Here is a 19,562-nt window from a genome sequence, read left to right on the forward strand (position 1 = left end):
CTCCGTTACTAGAAGAATTGGACACTAAAAAGGGATGTAATGACGAAGACCCTAGTGGATGTTTAGGCTGTTGCGCAGTAAGATCGACTTAAAGAGACAATTATTACACAGGTTGACGCCGATGATATTAGATTGCAAACAATTGTTCGATTGAGTTTCAATGTTGTAGACAGCGAGGTACGTAACTTCCACTAACCAGGATCTTAGACCCAGCGAGCTTCCCTGTTCACATCTAAAATGTTGCCTAGCGGCCTAGTAATCTGATATCTGCACGTGATTTTCGTCGGTAGTCGGACTTGACACTTCTGCCCTGCCAAGAGCCAGTCGAGGGGACTTTACTTCCAATAATGGTTTAGCGTGATATGCAACCTCTCAACGCGCCTCCCTAAAAACGCGAAATGGGGACGCGTTCCAATTAACGCGAAATTCAAATTCGGGTTTGGTCTTGGTCAACCCAAATTACCTAAATCAATCTTTCAACCCCTCGATTGATAGTCACGATAGTTGCGATAATCAACTTCAACCCACCTACGGCGACTTGTATATCCTGATTGAAGATGGATCGCCAATCAGTATACTCCGTCTCTGTTTTTCAGTCCAATTCAGGACCCAACGAAGATAGCAGACTGCAAATACAAGAGCAGTTGGTCACCTTCATCCTCCAATTCAGACATGACAACATCTTCGTCTACCGAGATCAGTTAAGAGAAAACGCTCTGCTGAAGAAATACTACTGCGATGTCAACGTAACCGATTTAATTAAGTATAATGAGGAACTTGCGCACCGCCTAGTAACGGAACCCGCAGAGCTCATTCCTCTGGTATGTTCTATATCGATCCCATAATAAAAACCTAACTAAGAATATGCCACAGTTCGAAGGAGCTCTTAAGAAATGTACACATCGAATCGTATTTCCCCACGACCCTAAGGCTGTCATCCCCGAACATCAACTTCTTCTCCACTCATCAGCCGAAGATGTCTCGATCCGCCATCTAGACTCTGAGACTATTGCAAGATTAGTCAGAGTTCCAGGTATCGTAATTGGAGCTTCTGTCATGTCTTCCAAAGCCACCGAATTACACGTTCAATGTCGAAATTGTCTACACACTCAGATTATCCCCGTCTTGGGTGGATTCACCGGTATTACGCTTCCACGAACATGCGCTCGTCAAAGACCTCCAAACGACCCTTCGGAGAAGTGCCCGCTTGATCCTTACTTCGTTACCCACGAGAAGTCCAAATTTGTAGATCAGCAAATCATCAAACTTCAAGAAGCCCCTGATCAGGTACCTGTGGGAGAACTTCCACGTCACGTTCTTATCTCCGCAGACCGATACCTCACCAACAGGGTTGTGCCGGGTTCAAGATGCACGGTAATGGGTATCTTCTCCATCTACCAAAACAAAGGCTCCAAGAACTCGTCTACCGGTGGTGCTGTAGCCATCAGAACACCTTACCTCCGAGCAGTGGGACTCCAGACGGATGTGGATGCTACGGCCAAGGGTCACTCCATTTTCTCGGAGGAAGAAGAACAAGAGTTTATGGAGCTTAGCAGAAGACCAGATCTTTATAACATTATGGCCGATTGCATTGCCCCCTCGATTTACGGTAACCGGGATATAAAGAAAGCTATACTTTGCCTGTTACTTGGAGGTTCCAAGAAGATCTTACCCGATGGGATGAAACTGAGAGGTGACATTAACGTCCTCCTTCTTGGTGACCCTGGTACAGCGAAGTCGCAGTTGTTGAAGTTCGTCGAGAAAGCCGCTCCTATCTCTATTTACACCTCTGGTAAGGGATCTTCCGCAGCTGGTTTAACAGCCTCTGTTCAAAGAGACCATTCTACACGAGAGTTCTACCTGGAAGGTGGTGCAATGGTGTTGGCGGACGGCGGTGTGGTGTGTATCGACGAATTCGACAAGATGCGAGACGAAGATCGTGTCGCAATCCACGAAGCCATGGAACAACAAACTATTTCGATCGCCAAGGCTGGTATAACGACTATCCTCAATGCCCGAACGTCGGTCCTTGCTGCCGCCAACCCCATATTCGGCCGATACGACGACATGAAGACACCGGGAGAAAATATCGACTTCCAGACTACTATCTTATCACGTTTCGACATGATTTTTATTGTCAAGGATGAGCACACCCGAGATAAGGACGAGCGAATTGCCAAACACGTCATGGGCATTCACATGGGTGGCCGCGGCCTCGAGGAACAAGTCGAGAGTGAAATTCCCGTAGAGAGGATGAAGCGGTACATGAGTTACTGCAAATCGTGAGTAATCCCTCTCTTGTCCCTCAACCAAAGATCATATGAATTGAATACTAACCCGCCACAGCCGCTGCGCTCCTCGTCTCTCCCCGGAAGCCGCCGAAAAGCTGTCATCCCACTTCGTCTCGATCCGAAAACAAGTCCACGCCTCAGAACTCGAAGCCAACGCACGATCCAGCATTCCCATCACCGTCCGTCAACTCGAAGCCATCGTCCGTATAACCGAAGCACTCGCAAAGCTTACCCTCTCCCCTATCGCCACGGAACAACACGTCGACGAAGCGATCCGTCTCTTCCTGTGCTCGACCATGGACGCTGTTACACAAGGAACTACAAACCAAGGGTCGCGCGAACTGAACGAGGAAGTCTCGCGCGTTGAACAAGAGTTGAAGAGAAGATTGCCGATTGGGTGGAGCACAAGTTTGGCGACGCTAAGAAGGGAGATGGTTGAAGGGAAGGGATTTAGCGAACAGAGCTTAAATAGGGCGTTGATGATCTTGCAGAGACGAGATACTATTATGTTCCGCAACCAGGGCGCACAGGTTTATCGCAATGGCGCTTAAATTACCTGGCACCTAGGTTTGAAGAGTGATATCGAAAGGGGGTTGAAATAAGACTGCGGAGCTCATGATGGGACTGCTTGCTTGGTTCGGAGTTCAGGTTATGCCGTCTTGTCATTTACGCAATGTGGTGTTACGCAGGGTACCTGCTCAGTGCAGACGCTGATGGTCATGATGATTCAGAGATGTTAATCTAGACGAGTGGTAGTAATCACGACAATGAACATGAACATGAGCATGAAATTACTATAACACCGGACCATACCGCGCCCCAAACAGCAAATAGGGTAATAACAGAGCAGTGATATAATGTAAATGTAATTGAAATATACCTAAACGAAAATGCCTGACCACTCGAATTTTAACCATAGTAAACATATCTAGAAAGATACAGTGTCTCATTACGTAGATAACGTGACGACATCCGCTCAAGTACTACATAAGAATCCTCTTTACTTCGCTCTATCCGCCGATGAAGAGCATACAGCTCAATCATCAATATCTCCTCCTACTTCCTTCCATTTCCTCCCCCTCTTTCCATCCCATCATCCACCACCACAATCCAACTCAACCCCGAGAAAACCCCCCCTCGCAGTCTAAGCCGAACATATCACTTAAACATAAGTAATAACATTATCCCCCCTCAACCCCCCCAAAACCCCCAACGCCGCCTCCGCCCCCGCAACAGCCGGCCCCCGCGCCACGATCTCCCCGGCATAGCTCTCGTCGGTGATCTTCTTATCCCCGCTATCCTTCATCAAGACCTCGACGGAGCTAACAGGGGGTCCGAAATGGACCCCGGATCCGTCGCCTAGAACGCGGTAGTCATGGTACAGGGTCTGTGCCACAGCGCCCGCGACGCGGGGCGCGGATAAGGCGTAGATGACGCGGGAGCGGGTGATTGCGCGGAGGTCGCTGAGGGTCTTTTCGGTGAGTTTGGGCGCATTCGCGCCGGCGGGCTCGGCGACGTAGAGGAGGCGGAGACTGGGCTTGGTGCCGATTTGTGGGCGGAGGGAGTCGTTGTACGAGGCCCAGAAGCCGGAGGAGGGCATGGCGCCGTCTTGGGTTAGGCTGCGGGTCTGGGAGTTGTGGGAGAGGCGGGAGAGGAAGGAGGAGTTGATTTTGGAGAGGGTTTCGGTGTGTGTGGCTTTGAGAGTTTGCGGAGTCGCGACGATGATGGTGGGGGCGATGCCGGCGGTTGCGAGGGCTAGGTCGGGAGAGGTTCCGGCGACCGAGTTGAATGCCACGGAGGCGTTGGAGAAGAGCGCTGCGAGTGTGAGGACGAGTGGGAAGGATGAGGATAGGGGGGCGGTGGGGAGGAAGAGGTCTGAGGGGGAGAAGCGCTCTTTCTGTGGGATGGCGGTAAGCTGGGCGGAGATGGCGGAAACGAGGTTGCCTTGTGTGAAGCGGACCATTTCCTCTAGGGTGCCGGGCTTGGATTGCCAGAAGATAATAACGTCTTGAATCTCGGCCTTCGGGTCAACTTCGGGCAGCTCTGTTCCGGCTGTAACGGGGTTGTCGTTGAGGATATCCTGCCAGGTGGAAACGTTGACGCTGCCGCCGATGCCCTTGGGGACCTCGTTCCAGTCGAGGTGCTTGTTGCCCTCGTCGACAACCCAGATAAGTTGACGGAGACCGGGGTAGCTCTTAACGGCGTTGTCAAAGGGGAATGCACCAGGCGCGGTAACAACAGTGTCAGCACCTGATCTCTGGAGCATGGAGATGACAGCCTCTTCTGGCTGATCAAATGGCAACAGAATAGCAGTTAGATTGTGGAAGCTAGCAGCGAACAAGGTAGCGATGAATTCGACAGAGTTAGGAAGGTAGATGGCCACCTTCTTCCCGCCCTGGGAAGCGATATGCTTTCCAACAAGGTTGATCTGTCGAGTGATATCATCTGAAATATATCATTAGTCTGGTGTATTCTTAGAGATTCAAGGAAAGTTAATTCGTACTGAGGTTATGGTCGATGACTTTCTCACTTCCCAATACGGTCATGACACGCCCCTTCACCTTGGGTCCATCTCCTTCCGGCGGTCCCGTGACGGCTCTACGCCAAACATCCCTTAGGTCCCCTTCTCGCCCGGCAGCCCATTTCGATGCACCTGGGTCTTTAACATTTAAACCACCGTTAAGCGGGAGACCATGAGGTGCTGAGTTTCCGCGGTAAATAGGCGATTCCCCTTCATTCCGGACAGCTGAACCCGAAGCCTGACGTGCGAGAAGCATAGGATGAGTCTCGGGCTCCACTCTGTTCATAATAGCATATGTGATAATCAGCACAAAGGCTGTTGCGATGGCGGTAGAGTAGCTGTTCCATTGACTTAGGAGCGAACCTAGTCCGTCGTCGAACTGGTTCAAGACGCTGCCGACACTCATGTTGGCCGGGTCGGGTAGGTACCTGTTTACTATATTCCTAAAATGCCGATATCAAATATCAAATGAGATTTTAACAGATAGTGTTCCTCATTTAGTATACATCAATAGCCACCAAATGGCGGAATGATGGGAGCGAAGTTATGTAGAAAGTTGTAGAAAGTAAGAATCCTTTCAGGTGAATGCGTCGCTGACGACGAAGCCCGATGAGGTAGTTGGTAAGATGTGGTAGTTGGAGGATGTTGGTAGGCGGATAGTGAATTTTGGTGGGGTACGGGGGCTTATCCTTATTCACTATTAACTGTCAGCCCTGTGACGACAGGTATGGCAAGGGACGTTCCGTGTTTAGCTCATTACTAAGGCAAGGTCCCCTACATAAGCCGATGCATAATTATTTATTCAACTTGATCCGTGCACAATTATCGAAAGCCCCTAACGCTCAGACCAGCGCTATCTCAGTGGCTGGAATTGATGACTAAGAATCTTGGCCTATGGATTTGTTTTCGCAACGGCCCTGACAACCATTTCAGTGTTCCCTTCAAAGAAAACAGAGTAGAATCATCCAGCAGAACGACTTCGACGACGAGGCCTGCGCGAGCAGCGCCACCAGCAAACCCTTAGGTACTAACTAACATAACAGGTAATTTAATGATTCAATGATCTAAAACCGGCATCGAGAATATTTTCGCACCCGTATTCTCTTCTTTCTAGCGTGTCAAAGCTACAAGAGTGATCAGTCAAAGAAGCAATTCGGTACCCAATTCTCGAGGCAACAACCAGTCAATCCCTCTATATTCTCGACTTCAAGACACAAAGATACTACATAGATCTAGACAAAATGTCTTTCACCACGGCGAAGACCGCCATTATCACCCCCAAAAAATCTACACCCGCGACACCCCCAGTAACCGACAGCCCGGGCACGTGGCGACACCCGCGTCTACCAGAGATTATCCGACGACAAGATGCTACCAACTTCACCGAGAAGAATGTGAAGCGCATCATCATCAATGTCGTCGTGTTCATAGCTATCATCTTCACACACACCATGCTCTCCCGAATGCTGTCCAAGAAATGGTTCAGTTACCTGTACGCTCCAGCTCCAAGTCCCAATCCGTACCGCAGGGACGAAACTAATCTGAACAGCGTGTGGTATTACTCACGATACGCGTACTTGGCGGCCCTCTCTATTCCGATCTTCAACGTCGGCACCAACCTTCTCCCTCTCTTTCGACGCAAGGATGACTTCTCCGACATCCCTTTAACACCCGGCCAACGACGATTACTTGGCCTACCACCTACCAACGCGCCACCCACGCCGGGATCCGCGTATAGCACACCTCCACGCTACGCCAGAACCCCTTCGATCTCCGGATCCGCAGGCAGCAGACGCAGCTTCTCAGGTTCGCCCGCCTCTAACAACGGCAGCCCTACCCGAGGAAGCTTGAACGGAAGCGGTCCATTTGGCGGAAGTGGAGGTCTCGGTGGATTAGCATCGCCTAACAGTCCCTTGCTACAGAAGGCCATGAACGGCGCGCGCCGCTCCTCGATAGGATCGCTTGGATCGGGCAGTCCCTTGGGTGTTAGCATTTTGGGCGCCAGCACGGGATCGTTCTACGGAGGAGCTCCGGATAGCCCGAGCCCTGCGTCGGGAGGAAAGCGAAGCACTGTTGGACTGAACAGCAAGTGGCTTTACGAGCGCGGACGGGATCGTAGAAGCTCGTCTGGAAATGCTTGGCTATACACCTGATGATGGTATACGCTGTGTACGATATTGGGACGCGTACCGTTAGTACGCTTATGAGGATTGCCTGCATTCATGATAATCATTATAGAGGATAATAAGAACAGAATTAATACAACACGGAATGTTTTCGGTGTGTCAAAGGTCTAACCTATGGCCATATTGCCACGATGAAATGAGCATATGCATGATGTTCACTTATAGGTATAAGTCATAATGGTAGTAAGTTATCTCTATTTTAGGCTGACTTTATCAATAGAGCTACATAGCTTGCTTGCTTGCCATTGTCATCCATAATCACAGAATGCTAAACCCCTTAATCCTTCCCTCTTTTGCCCACTGCCGCATTAACCCCCCGCCCCTCGGCCCTTATTCAATATTATCCTCAAAGACATGTCATTCTCAAAATACTATTTACCACGACATGTCAATGACTCGGGTGTGATGACTACTTAAGTCCTATCCTCGGACTGTGTGGCGTCCAACTTCGACCATGTAATTTAATTGAAATCAACATACAACTTATCATTCCGTTTTTGCTTCGCTGTTTAAGAAATTGCCGGCTTTGTAAGGGATTCTACCATGGTACATCAGCGTCTTGAGGCTGAAGAGAATTATATGGCGATTTTCCGATCTTCCAGGGCTACCTCTTGGCCGAGAACCGAGATATAATTGTCGACGAAATATCGCTAACTCTCTCGTGCAATCCACTGTTGATGATATGATAGCATGATAAAGCGAGGTTGATTCTGGTCGTCACATTGTTTTTTGAACTACTAAGTTCTTAAGCTCACGCCTCTTCCTAGGATGGGACGGCGTTTTCCATAGCCGATATTCTGATGTGCGAGATGTAATAGTGAGTTCGTTTTTTGTCGCTATCCTGTGAATATCTCCCATGGCCAATCAATGAAGAACTATGGTTTTAATAACCCTTATCTTCTTCCCTCTTAGATTATGCTTGTGTTGTTCCTCTACCGAGTCTCCAGGCTTCAAAGCTTACACCCTAGCCTTTAGGATGTGGACGTGTTGGATGAGGTGCTATTAACTATTAATTTAGTATCGCAAGCGGTCGACCAAAGAGTGTGATAGTGACCATTCCGCGTGGGCTTATCTAGGAACGTAATCACTTCACCAGTGACAAATGAAGAATATGATATCCCATCATTCTGCTTCCTTTAGTCCGTTTTAATGCTGGAATTCTCTCTGCGTGGCCTTGATTGAGATCTTAAGATCCTTAGATGTGGCTCTACGCCTGTAATTTTGAGTGTGGCTAGGGTCTTGCCATTCTGCCTCTCGTCTTTCCACTTCTTCAATCGTCGTATCTGAAGAAAATACTTCTCGTACATGACGAACCGAATTTCAAACTCTCTAATTGTCTTGGCTTGTTCCAGAGTTAATCCCCAAGATTCCACGCGTCCATTGTTGCTCGTCGCTGATGAACGACAATACACCTCCGATTGTGCAGTGAAGGATCAAAGCTACCAAGCTATTAGGATCCCATTCACTGAGACGACAACGATACATATGAAATGTCTACGACCAATGTTGTCTCCTTGTCGGTCATGATGTCGATTCTGAGATTAAGCTGCTTTTGTGTCAACATCTGTCCAGCATTTCGTACCATTGACCATTGAATATAACCCAGATTCAGTCCTAACAACCACCATTATTCTCATTCTCAAGGCTATCTCCTCCCGATTATCCCATATCCGTCGTTAAATGGAATGTGCCATCTGCTGTTGTTCCAAGAAAAAGCCATGGTTCTCCTTTTGAACTCTGCGTCTGTGTCGAAGAGCCAATACATCCCACCATCGACCTCATAGATCCTAGGTAAACAATGCTATACACGCAACGCCACAGTCACCCTCAGTAATTCTCCGTATTTGGATATCGTTGAATCCCCTTGGATAAGACGATGTGGTAGCTAAGCCACCTCTTAACCAACGACGTCGCAGCTGGATTTCGCTGGAAAAAATATCTGAGAGAATAATGTTCAGGTAGTCGATGTTCATTTTTGTGATAAGCCGTTAATGTAAGTGGAAGACTTTGTAGAAGGGAATCTTGGGCAGTCGAATAGAGTAGTTGAAATCTCTCGACCTTCGTAAGGTAGTTCTACTACTTGGAACGATAATTATATACTATTATATCCTTCAGACTGCTCTTGTGATTGAAGGAATCGGAGAATCGTGTTGTACCTATTCATTAATTAAATCCAGAATTTAGGTCGTGTCTGGTGCTCTTTTGGTTACAGGAGCCATACTAGGCCAGTCGTTTTCAGCTGCTTCTTCATTCCGGCTGGCATTGATCCAATGCTCTTTTTGCCACCGCCTATAATCCGTATTGCTTCTAACACATTTGAGTCAGGTAGTTGTGGTCGTAGATTTGCTGGTACTTTTGCTTCATCCTAGTCGTATTTGTCTCCAAAGCGGTACACTTCCTTCAGGTTCTTCATCATATCCCGGTAGCATCTTGCTGAGGAAGTTCTCTGTCCCGATATAATGTCTATTTCGACTGCTCTTCTTGGTGAATGACGGTACTGGTGTTAATGACCATCCCAAAACATGGATTTGGGCGTTTAAGGGCCAGTTAACCCTGAAGTTAACTTCAATGACTCCGAAAAGACAATGCTGTATGTGACGATGCCTGTTCTGGCACCAAGAAAGAACCATTGGAATTCTTTTCTCCTGGAACATGATTAGGCATGTTGCTCAAGGAACCACACAAACTTGTGATGTTTGTGCTGCCATTTAGGACGGTGACATTTCGCGAAAATTTAAAATCAAACGGAGTGTAGTATGAAATATGCTTTCGGGATTGTGTCGAGAGTAGGTACTGATAAAACGTCCATGTAGAGGGCTCGATAACCGATAAACCTGTCTTGAGTGCTTCTATTAGGGTGGTAATATGCTGTATGGATGGTAATGCACATGAGCTGATTTATTGCTCCTTTATGATATAGCCATGTACTGGGTTATTGCCATTATCATCTTGTTCTCTGGCTAAGAGTAGTATTTGCTGTGTAGGTAGACTCCGAACGCCAAATTAGGTGACTGATAGCTCAAAGTTGCCAAGGGAAGTGAGGTGTAAAGCCTTATAGAATATGACGTGGGCTATCTTTCTCCCAGTCACATCTTCCAAGCACGAACATGGCGTAATAGTTGACTAGTCAAAGTTAGTAATGAGTACATGAGGCTGGGGCGATGTTAGGAACGAACCTTAGAAGTTCCCAAGCATCAATGCAAGGCAGACATTGATTCGTCTCTGGTTTTGTCAGGGTTTATCATTCATTCTCATCATCTTGGCAACTAGTATTTGCTCCTTGGTATAATTCTATAAGAGTCTATTTGCAGAGATTGTCGACGAAATGCTCCATTAAAATACCATTCAAGCTCGAGGTCATTGTGACTAGGTGGAGTACGCGGAACAGGAAGAATGAGATATCAAACACAGCTCATTCCTCGCCTCCTTAGAAACCATGCGTCTTGAGACGGCGATTGTGAATGCTACTGTCCCTCGTCGAGTTATGAAGTTGCAAAGTGTTCCTCTGCTCCAGCTCGGAAAATAATAGGTACGAGGCGCTGTCTATCGTAGGCAGCGTACAAAAGCCAACACCTTCTATTATCTCCAGTCCGACTTAACGGAAAGGGGTCATAAATTGGTTCTTGTAAGGGATAAGAGGAGTAAGAAGGGCTGGCGGAAAAAGACCACTTAAGTGTCGGCGATGTAGAATTAAATGTCGGCGACTGGAAGTATAGGAGTACGTATATAGGGTTCTTAGTAGATAGAGAGTATTAGTCAGAATTAGGAATGTATACTAAGACAGGTCGTGCTCACCAGAGTAATATATTAACACGCGCCGGATCTAATTACCTAGCCCTTAGTGTTATACCAGAGCGCATAAGTAACAAAAGTGTGTGCTAGATATCTTATGAGAAATGCGACAAGAATAAACGGCGCTGCTTCCATACTTTAAATATTTGGTGCATGAGTGAACAAGTCAACAGACCTTCCACTTAAATAGACCAAACGATGCTTTAAAGCTCGACGATCTGATAAGCTTAGAAATTGTTTAGTTAGCACCCACCGACTAGACCACTTCCTACGTTATTAGATATCTGGATCTGTACTTACTTGGGATACTAAATTGAATGCCACATTCTGCTTTGATAAAGTCATTGACTAAGAATGCTAGTCTTTAGATTCTGTCGGTAAATTGCCGTTAATTGTATTCTCATCAATTATGTATTGTGAACTCACATGTGAATCATTGCATCATCTACTAGTCGCGACAGCTAGTTAATGATGTTCCGTCGCACCTAGTGTGCTATCATTTGAGTGTGCCTCGCCTTGGAAGTAGACTGTGAATAAATCTCCCTATCGGGCCATAGAGGCAACTAGGTAGCAGTAAAGTTAGAATAAATTGAACCAGAGGGGGGTTAGATGAAAGGCGATGAGTGGGTAGGTAAAACGAGAGGTGCTGAAGAAGATAAATAAAGTGTGATGTGGCTAACTAAGGAAAGCATTCACCAAGAAGAACTTTACTGAAATGACATGAGTATAGATTGAGGATAGCGAATTGAGGGGGAAGTTTTGGGTGTTGCCATTTGAAGTGGGAGAAGAAAAGCGATAAAATGGGTGTATGTTGTGGGTGAAGAAGAAATGCGAGGTAGATTAAAAGTGAGGAGGAAGAACGTATCATCTAGAATATTATGGTAACCTTGGAAGGCAGCAAGTACCTAGATAACAAGAAACTTCATGAATGGGGAAGCGGGATGCTTAACTTGGTATTGTTGATAATGAGAGCAAAAATAAGGAAGATAGAACTTACGAGACTGCTTAGTGTTAAGAGGAAATTATATTGAGTGGATTAAAATAACAATTTAGGAGAAAGGAAAGAGAAATTTGTGTATGCAATGAGGGAATGTGGTGATAAGAGAATTAAAAAAAAAGGTGGAAGTTGGAAAAAAAAGATTTGGGGTTCGAAGGGATGGGTGGTATGGGTATTTATGCTGGTATGATCTACCTACTAGGTACCTAGCTTACGCGAATTATTAGCTCAAGTCGTTGCTTCGAATTGGAAATAAGTAGTATGAGACGAGGCAAGTCCATCCATCCCATATGAAGTTGCTGACTTTGGCGTGGATGTGAGGGGTTCTTTCTCTGCAACGTACTGAAGGAGGTAGGGGAGTAAAGATGAAAATATAAGACGGAAGGAGAAAATGGGAAGGGAACCTTGTGAGTCATCCACCTACCTAAATGTAGAGCTAATATTCCAATGAATAAATATAGGTAACGCAGGTGCATAGTACTTTTGTTCTAGACACATGAAATACCTGATACTGATGCATAAGGTGATTCAACTAATATATGATCATGCTAGGAATGGGTAGATAGGTAGGTAATAAAGAACAGATATAGCTCACTGAGATACGAGTTTTCTAGTTAGGAAATTCTAAAATTTTTAAAACAAATTTGGTCATGAAGGGTGTTATATCTTCTCAGGACACGTTGATAGGGAAACAATCGGGAAGTAATCAGTTGGTGGTCGGGAAGGAAACGGCATGTCAGAGTCAACAGAACCAGTACTAGTAGGTATGATGAGACGAACAGGACAGTATCGTAGGATTGGGCTCTAATAAACGAAAGTTTGATGACTTACTTGTGTTAGTTTCAAACACGCCGTATTGTACGCATTGTAGTATTGATCGAATAGAGACGCAATGTGGCATCCAGATTGGTGTTAAGTTTAACTCGCCCTATATCTATATAGATCTCAAATACGCAAGACCTACTTTAAAATCATTTGGTAAAGTAATACGAGAGTCTCGGTCGTGAACTATTTTCTACAATTTGGAGTACTAGGTAAGTAGCTGGAGGGCAGAGTTGCTGTAAATTCAGGAGCTAGTTGGTGTTCAGATGAAAATGGACGCATACATGGCAGTGACAGTGATGGAGCATGTATTAATTTCACCTGAAGTGGTACTAGCCTTATATTTGATCCAATAACGATGATAGTGGGTAAGTACATATACGATCATATATACCCTTTTCCCTATACGGCAGAGTTATGCCCAACGCTGTTTGAGTTGTTGGTGGAATTTGTATAAAGATAAGGGCAACAACGTACCACACATCACGTTCACCGGCGGCAGGATCAGAACCGTGACAGTATAGATCAAAGCGGGTACGGCGACATACTGTATATCGCGTTTTCCCAAACAAGAGTCAGCATACCTAGTAAGGCAGGCGCGGATATGCCATCACCGGAAGCAGGTTTGACGCAGTCTGCGTCATCTTTGCTCCTCCTCTTGCCTGATAGATACTCTTATCTAGACAGATGCAATTTTGCTATACTAGATAGACAGAGATTACTTAGGTAGGTAGCCAGTTATTTTGCAAACTGTCATACTGAATAACCCCCCAGCACGTGAACTTGAACTTATATAGAAGTATTGTGATAAACAGAATTATCTACCTATAGTAAGCTAGCTATTGTGTATTAATAGATCAAAAGGGGGCCTAGCACTCATTAACATGTCTTTAAATACATAACCTTCAATAAGATAGCATAGCAGTAAGATAAACACCAGGGTGCTACGAAGTAATACCATAAAAGATAATATATAATAGGTATCTAGGTATCCTATAAGATCAATGCCTCTGAATATCTAACTGCGTTGAAAAACTACGCATATTTTAGGCACACATTATCAAAGACACTCAATGACTTACTCAACCATGAGCTGCTTTCATTGAATTTGCATTATCCTCTAATAATAACTAACAATGATCGTGTATCAAGAAAGAAGGAAGAAAAATATGCTTCGAAGACATATCGATCTATGATCGTGTCGAAGTGCTTTGTTTATTATACATGCCTCTATTGACATATGTGTACCTACCTACCTAGTAGGTACCTAACTATGCGTGAAATTAATACTAACCTTTATGGCTCTATTAAGGGTTGAGGTACTTCGTAGTAGTCCCTTTAATTTAAAATGAATAGAGAAGTTTCAAGGTAATTAGGGTCTAAGTATGGTGAATCTTTGAGTTTGATTTTGAGCTTTTTTCTAGATCAACAGTTGTTGACGATAGGGACAAATTAACCCCATTCAACTACGCTATGAATTACATAAACTCGTTCGCCAGTATCCAGCGTCAAACTAGGTAGGTACCTAGCTAGTATACTATACACCTTTTTATAAAAAGGTCGAACGGCCCGAATATCCGCACTGCGGATCATCCAAATGCGGCAAACGCTACCTGAGCCTCCGGGAAACCCGGTTCGGCATCCCCCTGAAACAATACGCACATTTTGCGGGGTGCATCTCTGCTATTTCTGGGGTTAAATACTTCTTATAACACTATTTACACATAGAACGATCATATAGGTTTCCCGTGGATTGACATCCAGAGTTATAATTGGTGTACCTTTCCCTCCACCTATTTAGGCTAATATACAAGTTGTCTAGGTTAAGGGGCAAGGGGGAGCAGATCCATCTAGGTACATCCAACCTTCGTCGCGCTCACAGCAATATCATCGTACCAGAAGGTGTTCGTGTCGCCTCCGTACGACTCCCAGCCGAAGTAAATAGCAGTAGGCTTCGGCTTGACACTGCTGCGCTGCCACTGCGCGGCATTGCTGTTAGCGACGCCCGCCTTGCTGGTAAGACCTTCGATCGCCTTGTCGTTTAACCATGTCTCGATGGTGCCGTCGGGGCCGACGTGGTACTCGAAGCATTGCCAGTCACCGGTGGGAAGCGCGGCGGAGGCTGCGATACCTTGAGGGGACAAGTCAGGAAGGGTGGCGTCATCGGATTCGCGGTTGTACATTAGGATCTTGCTCTGGCCGCCAATGCGTAGGTGCTTGTTGCTGCCCTGAGCGGAGTCGGGCATGGTGATGAAGGAGACATGGGAGTCAGTGAGGGCCTTCGATGCTTTTCTGTAGAGGGGGAATATTAGTGTTGCCTTTCCTCGTGTAAAATCGCTATCATGATGACTTACATCCAAGCCCTAACGTAGATATCGCCACTGGGGACCTTTGTCGTGCCGAAAAAGATGTGTCCGCAGAAACCACCCGCACCATCAACCCTCACGGAGTTCTTGCCGCTGTGAGCAGTAGAGGTGTCCAGGCTGACTTTACCACCTTGGTTGCAGTCAGGTGCGTAAGTTGGCCATGATGCTTCATCCCATCCACCCTCAAAGTCATCGGCGACTTGACCTAAGGAAAAGGGAACGAGTGCGAGGGCGAGAAGAGCGGTTTTGGGAAACATGGTCGCGAATGGTGTACCGTGATTGTAGTTCAGGATAGGATAAGTGAGAAAGTGAACTCTAAGAAAAGGCGAGGTTCTACCATTTATATGTCCAAATGTCATGACCTGAGCCTCCTCCCTCCGGGCCTCCGGGATGGCTATATTGCTAAATGCGGAAATACTTTTCCCAATTGTAGTTGGTCGCGGAATAGTGGTCGTGCATTTTCGGTTCAGCAGTGTAAACAGCCGCCCAAATACAGGGATCTTGGCAAGGGCCTTGTTCTCGGTACAGAAAACCTGGTCGTATCGTGATTGAAAAGGCCTGAAATAACCCGGTCATTGTTTTCTATGGTATTATGAAGGTCTCGATGAAAAGTTTGGCATAGTTGCTTATGGGTTAAAATCGTGTGCCCAGGTTCCAGACAGCACCTATTTTGAGATATTTAGCGCCCACTCAATTGAAGTGTAGGTTGTCCCTTCAGTGATCGAGCACTAAAATTTGGTGGATAACCGCTATATCTTAGGGGGATTTCAGGCTGATAGGTACCTCCAGGGCTATGATCCTAGCCAAAACCAAATACCCTATTCACCTGTCACCTAGAGCTGTTGCTGATTCAATCGCGCACGGGGCAAAGAGTGTGATTCATATGCGAAACTCTGACATGGATATTCGTACTGCAAATAAAGATTATTATTATCTACAAGTAGTTATAGTTACCTTGTATTTAAAAGGCTTCAAAACTTGAGATCTAGCCCTGGAAGGTTGTTCCAAAGTTATGAATGGACACTGAAAATTAGCTGTTGTAGGGCACTGTGATATGACCACGGGTACCCGTGTTACAGTGGCCGAAAAGAGATTAGGGGCCTAGAACCGCTGTAATCAACTGCTAAAGTAAAACTTCGCAACAAAAAGATTGTATGCCCTGACCTGCTAACAGCATTATCTAGGACTTTCATACGTTCTTTCCATGCGTAAGATATTTATTATTCCGCCTTATACCTAGTACTATTAATACGCAAGAAATTCATAGGCGGGTTCTCCCTATCATATCCAAGTTTCCATCCCTTCCTGGCTCTTGAATGGATTACGTAATCATCTGCCTCACTCCTAATATTCAAACTTCAATCTCAACCGCATTCTACGATTCTTCAATACTTACAAACGTAGTTTCTGCTAATTCCCTGCATCACACAATTTGACTCAATTGTTATTCGTAGTCAATGGTGATTTATTATTCTGAGTTGTTGTAATTACCAGAAAAGATTCATCCAGCTTGATTAGTCATCAGAAGCGTTGATGACCTAATCTATAATTACATAATCGATATATGCTTTGTCATTCGTTAGTAATCGGCGATTAGTAAGATGCCTCATTTCTCTGCACCATATTGGCAATATGCTTCAACTTTTGATGGGATCCTACTGCCTTTGATTAGAATCAACCGATAAATGATGTCTCCAGGAAGCGCTAGAGGAACGGAATATATTTCCTAGGTATACATTAACGGTCCTTCATGGCCATCGATTACTCCGTGATCACTGCATAGCGCAGACATGATGACAATATTTGAAACAAGCAAAATCTGTCTCCTTTCGCAGGCGTTTTAACGTAATATTTATTCATTGGTATGTATTACACTGCAAGGCATGTATGTGTCTGCGCCATCTATGCTATCTACTAATGCCACCAGCTAGAATCAACATGATTGTATGACTCCTTGTACTCCGCTTGATCCGATGCTCATTCAGAATGCTTGCTATGCTCAATTGCACAAGGTGTATTGAAAACACCACCCCAAACAAGGGGTCAGTAAGTAGGTATTCGTATCGTCATCTTCATTTCCGCCATCGTTTCCAAAACTTCCATCCTCGTGACCTATCACCTGAGCTTGTCTCCCGCTTGGAGACCTGATCCCGACCTTGTATCCTCCAGAAGAATATCGGGATTCCGGAAAGAACAAATGTTACGACGATGAGCGTTTTTAGGGGTTGGGCGAAGACAGCGCGGCTTAGTAGGAATAAGCTCACGCAGCAGAAGATGATTGGAGTCGTGATCCAAGTTTTATATGGCCTTTCCAGATGTGGCTCCTTAACTCGTAAAATAATAAGCCCCAGGACTGTGAGAAAATAGAAGGAGTATCCCGCTACGCCGTAGAACGTAACCAACTCCCCGAATTCGCCAACAATTACATAGACAGCCGTTAGAACGCCGTTCAATGCCAGCGCATATATCGGGGTAAAGAAGAGTCCCGTATCCTCGTCACCAATCATGTTATGTAATCGCTTAGAAAACCAATTCCTGGTTCTCATAGTTGCCATTCCAGGCTCACGAGAGCCGATACCTACACGGCTTATAATGGCCGGAACATAACCCTCCTTGGCGGCAGCGTATACAAGTCGGCTACTTGTGAAAGTGGCTGAGTTGAGCGCACCGAAACAGGAGGCGCTGACGATAAGAGCAAAAATAAGCGCACCAATTGGACCAAATACCTTGTTGCCGAACATAACGGCGACCGTATTGGTTGAGTTGAGGACATCTAGGGGTAAGACAAGGAAGTACGAGAAGTTGGCGAGAAGATAGCAGATAATTACGAGTGGCATCGCCGTGTGGATTACACGTGGAAGATCTCTCGACGGATTGCGAAACTCGCCCACAACGTAGTTCGTCTATATTTAACGATTAGTCAGCATTCATGAACCGTTGGAAACAACTCAGCATCCCCTAGGTACGAACTTACGTTGTCCCAACCGTCAAAAGCCCAAAGCCCAGCGTATAAGGCGACGGCCCAATGACTTCCGTCTTTGCTCGTGCCCTCAAACCAAGCATGGTTCTTCCAATCCATGTTGGCCGTCCCAGATGAGGAAAATCCAGTAAGGGCCACCACAATTCCAACAATTGTAACTCCAATTAAAGCGATGAACTTCAAGAACATGAGGGTATCGTTCACGCGGGTCCCGAGTTTCGTCGAAACGCAATTTAAAAAGGTCACCATGAATAACCCAACCAGACCCACACACTTGTTGATCCAAGGATTAACAGTCTCGGCTTCGGCCCCGATGAAAGCGCGTACAAGGTATTCGCCCATGATGATCGCGATGATGGCGGCACTACCAGGCTTAAGGACGAGTACCGCGACCCAAGTGAAAAGAAAACCAGCCAATTCGCCCATAATCTTAGATAAATACGCTTGCGCACCTCCGTTGAGGGGGATGGCACCACCAAGTTCTGCATAACTTGCGGCGCCGGTCCATGCGAGGAAACCCGATATCGCCCATACTATCAATGATGCGCCGGGCGATCCGACATTGACGTTGACTTGGCTAGGGGATGAGAAGATACCCGAACCGATTATCAAGCCAACTATCAGACCTAGCCCATTAAGATACGTCAGGGTTTTATGTTTTTCTAGAGAGGGGCCTCCTAATCCGCCATGACGTTGCGCGGCTGATGTAGGTGCACCTAGCGGAGCATACCCGGGAGCGTTGGAGGAGGAAAGTGGGAATAGATTCGCAGCATAGTCAAAATTAGATGTGACAGAGTAAGTCCTACTATGTCCTGACACGTAATTAGAACGGCTTGCGAGATTATTGTTATCTAATGGATCGTCTTGTTCGATGGAAAGTTTTCGTGATGAGGATATCGATGGTCTAGAATCGGTTTCTGAGTAGGTATCGTGGCCGGGATCCGATGATGCCAATGAGGCGAGTTCAAGGGAATCTCGTGCGCCGGGGTGGAGGGCGGACGAGTATTGGGGTGGCATCGCAGCTAGCCAAGGCTGTATCGGAATGAGTATAGGATGGTAACCTCAGTTAATGTCTACGATTTCCGTAGTTATGAAAAAACCATGTCGGCTGATGAATCGTCGCAAAACACGAAGTCGCTTGAATGGTAGCGCCGAGAGAATTTGTGATGTCAGAGATGTCAGACCGCAAGTCGCCAGAACTACCCAAGTAACGTATTAAGACAATTAAGATAGGATGCCGGAAAGCCACAGTGAATATTTAAACACTATGAAAATTAATGGATAAAACCCAAGCTGTGATAATGGTCCTCACGCTAAATTTTTCTAAGAGGGAAAAATATTAAGGTTGGTTGTTGGATCAAATGCGGAAGATGGAAGATGGAACAATGAGGTAGCGATTGCTTGTTTCTGATCGTCTGCGCCCCCCACAGCTCCTTTCCCCTTATTATGGCCTAAAAGGGTTAGAATGTGGCTCGTGCATTGAAGAGGTTCCGAAGTACCGTGGTACCAAGCCACCAAAAGGAGTTACCTTACCCACAGCTTATCATTTTATTCGAAGTCACTACCGACATGAACCCTTTAGATTCGGTACTTGAGAAGCCCAGGCC

General features: G+C 46.0%; 5 protein-coding genes across 5 annotated transcripts; 2 read left to right on the forward strand and 3 right to left on the reverse strand.

Moving 5' to 3' along the window:
• The first annotated feature begins 447 nt into the window (after positions 1-447).
• GGS22DRAFT_168018 (MCM-domain-containing protein) lies at positions 448-3,110 on the forward strand. The gene is made up of 3 exons (XM_047962072.1): positions 448-821; positions 874-2,282; positions 2,347-3,110. The coding sequence occupies exons 1-3, from the start codon at positions 558-560 to the stop codon at positions 2,840-2,842; spliced, it is 2,169 nt and encodes a 722-aa protein (XP_047816996.1). The 5' UTR covers positions 448-557; the 3' UTR covers positions 2,843-3,110.
• A 237-nt stretch (positions 3,111-3,347) lies between these two features.
• GGS22DRAFT_36810 (uncharacterized protein) lies at positions 3,348-5,487 on the reverse strand. Its single transcript, XM_047966918.1, has 2 exons — positions 4,795-5,487; positions 3,348-4,736 (listed from the first exon to the last, which is right to left on the reverse strand). Exons 1-2 carry the CDS (start codon positions 5,216-5,218, stop codon positions 3,454-3,456), a joined length of 1,707 nt encoding a protein of 568 aa, XP_047816997.1. The 5' UTR covers positions 5,219-5,487; the 3' UTR covers positions 3,348-3,453.
• Positions 5,488-5,751: 264 nt separating this feature from the next.
• Positions 5,752-7,093, forward strand: GGS22DRAFT_168031 (NPCC-domain-containing protein). Its single transcript, XM_047962073.1, has 2 exons — positions 5,752-6,304; positions 6,362-7,093. Exons 1-2 carry the CDS (start codon positions 6,054-6,056, stop codon positions 6,963-6,965), a joined length of 855 nt encoding a protein of 284 aa, XP_047816998.1. The 5' UTR covers positions 5,752-6,053; the 3' UTR covers positions 6,966-7,093.
• A 7,258-nt stretch (positions 7,094-14,351) lies between these two features.
• Positions 14,352-15,260, reverse strand: GGS22DRAFT_168033 (uncharacterized protein). The gene is made up of 2 exons (XM_047962074.1): positions 14,964-15,260; positions 14,352-14,901 (listed from the first exon to the last, which is right to left on the reverse strand). Exons 1-2 carry the CDS (start codon positions 15,230-15,232, stop codon positions 14,460-14,462), a joined length of 711 nt encoding a protein of 236 aa, XP_047816999.1. The 5' UTR covers positions 15,233-15,260; the 3' UTR covers positions 14,352-14,459.
• A 1,547-nt stretch (positions 15,261-16,807) lies between these two features.
• GGS22DRAFT_36835 (amino acid permease-domain-containing protein) lies at positions 16,808-19,342 on the reverse strand. Its single transcript, XM_047966919.1, has 2 exons — positions 17,950-19,342; positions 16,808-17,878 (listed from the first exon to the last, which is right to left on the reverse strand). The coding sequence occupies exons 1-2, from the start codon at positions 18,970-18,972 to the stop codon at positions 17,048-17,050; spliced, it is 1,854 nt and encodes a 617-aa protein (XP_047817000.1). The 5' UTR covers positions 18,973-19,342; the 3' UTR covers positions 16,808-17,047.
• Positions 19,343-19,562: the final 220 nt, after the last annotated feature.

This window comes from Annulohypoxylon maeteangense, assembly GCF_022496945.1.
Source record: "Annulohypoxylon maeteangense strain CBS 123835 unplaced genomic scaffold GGS22scaffold_13, whole genome shotgun sequence".
Lineage (NCBI taxonomy): Eukaryota > Fungi > Ascomycota > Sordariomycetes > Xylariales > Hypoxylaceae > Annulohypoxylon > Annulohypoxylon maeteangense.

Coding starts and splice junctions, on each gene's coding strand:
- GGS22DRAFT_168018 (XM_047962072.1), top strand. CDS start 558: ATGGATCGCCAATCAGTATACTCCGTCTCTGTTTTTCAGTCCAATTCA. Junction 822..873: donor CCGCAGAGCTCATTCCTCTG/GTATGTTCTATA, acceptor AATATGCCACAG/TTCGAAGGAGCTCTTAAGAA. Junction 2,283..2,346: donor TACATGAGTTACTGCAAATC/GTGAGTAATCCC, acceptor AACCCGCCACAG/CCGCTGCGCTCCTCGTCTCT.
- GGS22DRAFT_36810 (XM_047966918.1), bottom strand. CDS start 5,218: ATGAGTGTCGGCAGCGTCTTGAACCAGTTCGACGACGGACTAGGTTCG. Junction 4,737..4,794: donor AGTCATCGACCATAACCTCA/GTACGAATTAAC, acceptor GATATATTTCAG/ATGATATCACTCGACAGATC.
- GGS22DRAFT_168031 (XM_047962073.1), top strand. CDS start 6,054: ATGTCTTTCACCACGGCGAAGACCGCCATTATCACCCCCAAAAAATCT. Junction 6,305..6,361: donor AAGAAATGGTTCAGTTACCT/GTACGCTCCAGC, acceptor TAATCTGAACAG/CGTGTGGTATTACTCACGAT.
- GGS22DRAFT_168033 (XM_047962074.1), bottom strand. CDS start 15,232: ATGTTTCCCAAAACCGCTCTTCTCGCCCTCGCACTCGTTCCCTTTTCC. Junction 14,902..14,963: donor ATCTACGTTAGGGCTTGGAT/GTAAGTCATCAT, acceptor CCCCCTCTACAG/AAAAGCATCGAAGGCCCTCA.
- GGS22DRAFT_36835 (XM_047966919.1), bottom strand. CDS start 18,972: ATGCCACCCCAATACTCGTCCGCCCTCCACCCCGGCGCACGAGATTCC. Junction 17,879..17,949: donor CTTTTGACGGTTGGGACAAC/GTAAGTTCGTAC, acceptor CGTTAAATATAG/ACGAACTACGTTGTGGGCGA.